At 37.3% G+C, this 2,438-nt stretch overlaps 1 protein-coding gene across 1 annotated transcript; it reads left to right on the plus strand.

Moving 5' to 3' along the window:
• The first annotated feature begins 6 nt into the window (after positions 1 to 6).
• LOC103510142 (putative fatty acyl-CoA reductase CG5065) lies at positions 7 to 1,062 on the plus strand. The gene has a single exon (XM_008474785.3). The coding sequence runs from the start codon at positions 113 to 115 to the stop codon at positions 557 to 559; it is 447 nt and encodes a 148-aa protein (XP_008473007.1). The 5' UTR covers positions 7 to 112; the 3' UTR covers positions 560 to 1,062.
• The last annotated feature ends 1,376 nt before the right edge of the window (positions 1,063 to 2,438 follow it).

The following is a 2,438-nucleotide window of genomic DNA, read 5'->3' on the forward strand; positions in this document are numbered from 1 at the left end:
CACGGCTAACAAAGATTTCCAGATCACATGGTATGATATTATCGAGAACGGGAAGGATATTGCACGGAATAAAGTCCCCTTGAACAACGTCCTATGGTATCCTGGTGGAGCCATGACAAACAGTAAGCTCTGGTTCTTCATTTCTTCCTTCTTCTTCCACACGATACCCTCGTATATTCTGGATACTTTGATATCCCTAGGGGGATACGAACCTGTGCTCAAACGTGTACACAATCGAATCAAAAAAGGTTTCGACATTTTCGAGTACTACACAAAGAACTCATGGTCATTCAAGAATGAGAACTTGCATGCATTGCGGAATATGATGAATGAAAAGGAGGCAATTCGTTACGAGATTGCAATGTTCAGAGATCTGGATGAGGCCAAGGCATACTTTGAGATGTGCATCCATGGAGCACGTCAATATCTCCTAGGGGAGCCTCCTGAGACCTTGCCTGGTGCTAAGAGACATGTCAGAATCATGTATTATGTTCATGTTATTACACAAGTGTTGCTCCTAGGATTCTTCCTGTGGGTTCTGAGTAAATTTTTCCTGTGAAATGTTTGTTGGTACCTAAACTCTTTCCCAATGTTACCTCCCGTTCTCTTGTGATTTCAAGAGTAACACGGGGGCTCGGAAATGATGTTCAGTTCTTTTTAACCCAAAATCTGACATTACTCGTTGGTATACCTCTTGTGCGTTAGATTTTGATCTCTGAACTTTCATCCGTTTTTCCTTGTTCTCATGAAAATACATATGTACAAATGTACATTGTACATATTAAATTTTAGATTTCACATAGAAGATAGTAAAATTGTTTATGTATTTATGAGTATTACTCATATAATAATACCTATTCTGATTCCGCATAATAGGGAACAAAATATTAAATATGAGCTTAGGTTAATCTTACAAGACCTAATACTCAGTAGATACTTAATTAAGTAGGTAGGTAGTAGGTACATAATACGAATTCTCTATGCATTAATGAATAAACTTTTAATTTAAATGTAAATACATAACAAATACCTACACATAATATGTTTGTATAGCTCCTACAGCCACCTATTTACCTACATGCTTATCAGTCCCTACTTTTCTAATCTACACATTGTTATGCATTTAAATAGAGATAAGATTCACCTATAAAGGCCATTTTTCAAGACCTACATCAATATGTAAAAACGTTGAGTAAGGACCTATAACCCAGGTGCACGTATAATGATTAATTACACATTAAACGTTTATGTAGTTTCATACTAGGCTTTTGATTTAACGTATTAGGTATAGGCTGATAAAATACTAAACTTTATCGCTCTCTACTTTTAGTACCTACTTTGTTATTTCGTTAGGAATCGAAGGATCTTTGTTTGTCTGGGGCAGGAATCTGTATTTGCTGAGATCTTATCGTCCCGAAATAGAGGGAGCAAAAGGAAAAAGCCAGCCGTTCCGAGAACAAAACTTATGTGTTCATTAGGATAAAGTTCGCCCCGGGCGGGAATCGAACCCGCGACCTATCCGACTTACCACGCATCCCGTAAAATGATGTAATATCAATAGTTAAATATAACGGGAGGCGAAGTGATGTAGCTATGAGTACCGATTATCATGCTCATTAATTTGAGGAAACGAAACTTTGTGGACAAAGTACTCCCGTCACTTACATTCTACAAGTTTAATACTTACTAGCGGTCGGATCAATCGAACCTTCCCATCACGTAGACCGGAACATTCGCGATCGGCGCCAAGCTAAGGGCGGGCCCGCCAAAATAGGACTTTGCCTATTAAAGCGCAAGAGCCTATGCCGACCGAAAGAGATAAGGACAGAAGCAGAGAGTGAGTCTTAATGAGTAGTAGTACCTTGAATGGAGTCAGTAGTGAGCCGCAGGTTTGATATGTCCGAGAAAAACTTAGCCTGCAAGGTCTTATCGGGTGTCTGCAATCAGGATAAGACGTCTAAAAATTTGATATTAAGGCATTTCCATGTGTGAAACACTTCTTGTAATAAGAAATCCAAGGGATTAATTAAATGGATGCGTCATTGGTGTAAATCCCCTAGATACGTGGTTGGAAATACATGGTGTTAAGGTGTAGCGTTTTTGGCGACCCAATGGTTTGATAATCAGCTTTTTTTTTCTCTTTAAAGCATTGCAACGCAACAAATGTTTCAAATGTAGTTGTCTTCTCTAATTTTTTCTATTTAGTATTAAACCTATTACAACTAACAACCAAAGAATAATAAAAAATGCATATGGATCCCTGACCCATGGATAAGAAATGGTTTTTAATCCGTTACCAATGAACTAATTAACAATAAATTAATTTTAAAGTACTTCCTTAAATTAAAATAAAATAATGAAAGACCATTTCGATAATTAAGAAGGATCCAATGGATTAAAAATGGATTTATCAGATTTATGGATGTGCGCGCTTACCC

This window comes from Diaphorina citri, unplaced genomic scaffold, assembly GCF_000475195.1.
Source record: "Diaphorina citri unplaced genomic scaffold, Diaci psyllid genome assembly version 1.1 scaffold564, whole genome shotgun sequence".
In the NCBI taxonomy this organism is placed as follows: domain Eukaryota; kingdom Metazoa; phylum Arthropoda; class Insecta; order Hemiptera; family Psyllidae; genus Diaphorina; species Diaphorina citri.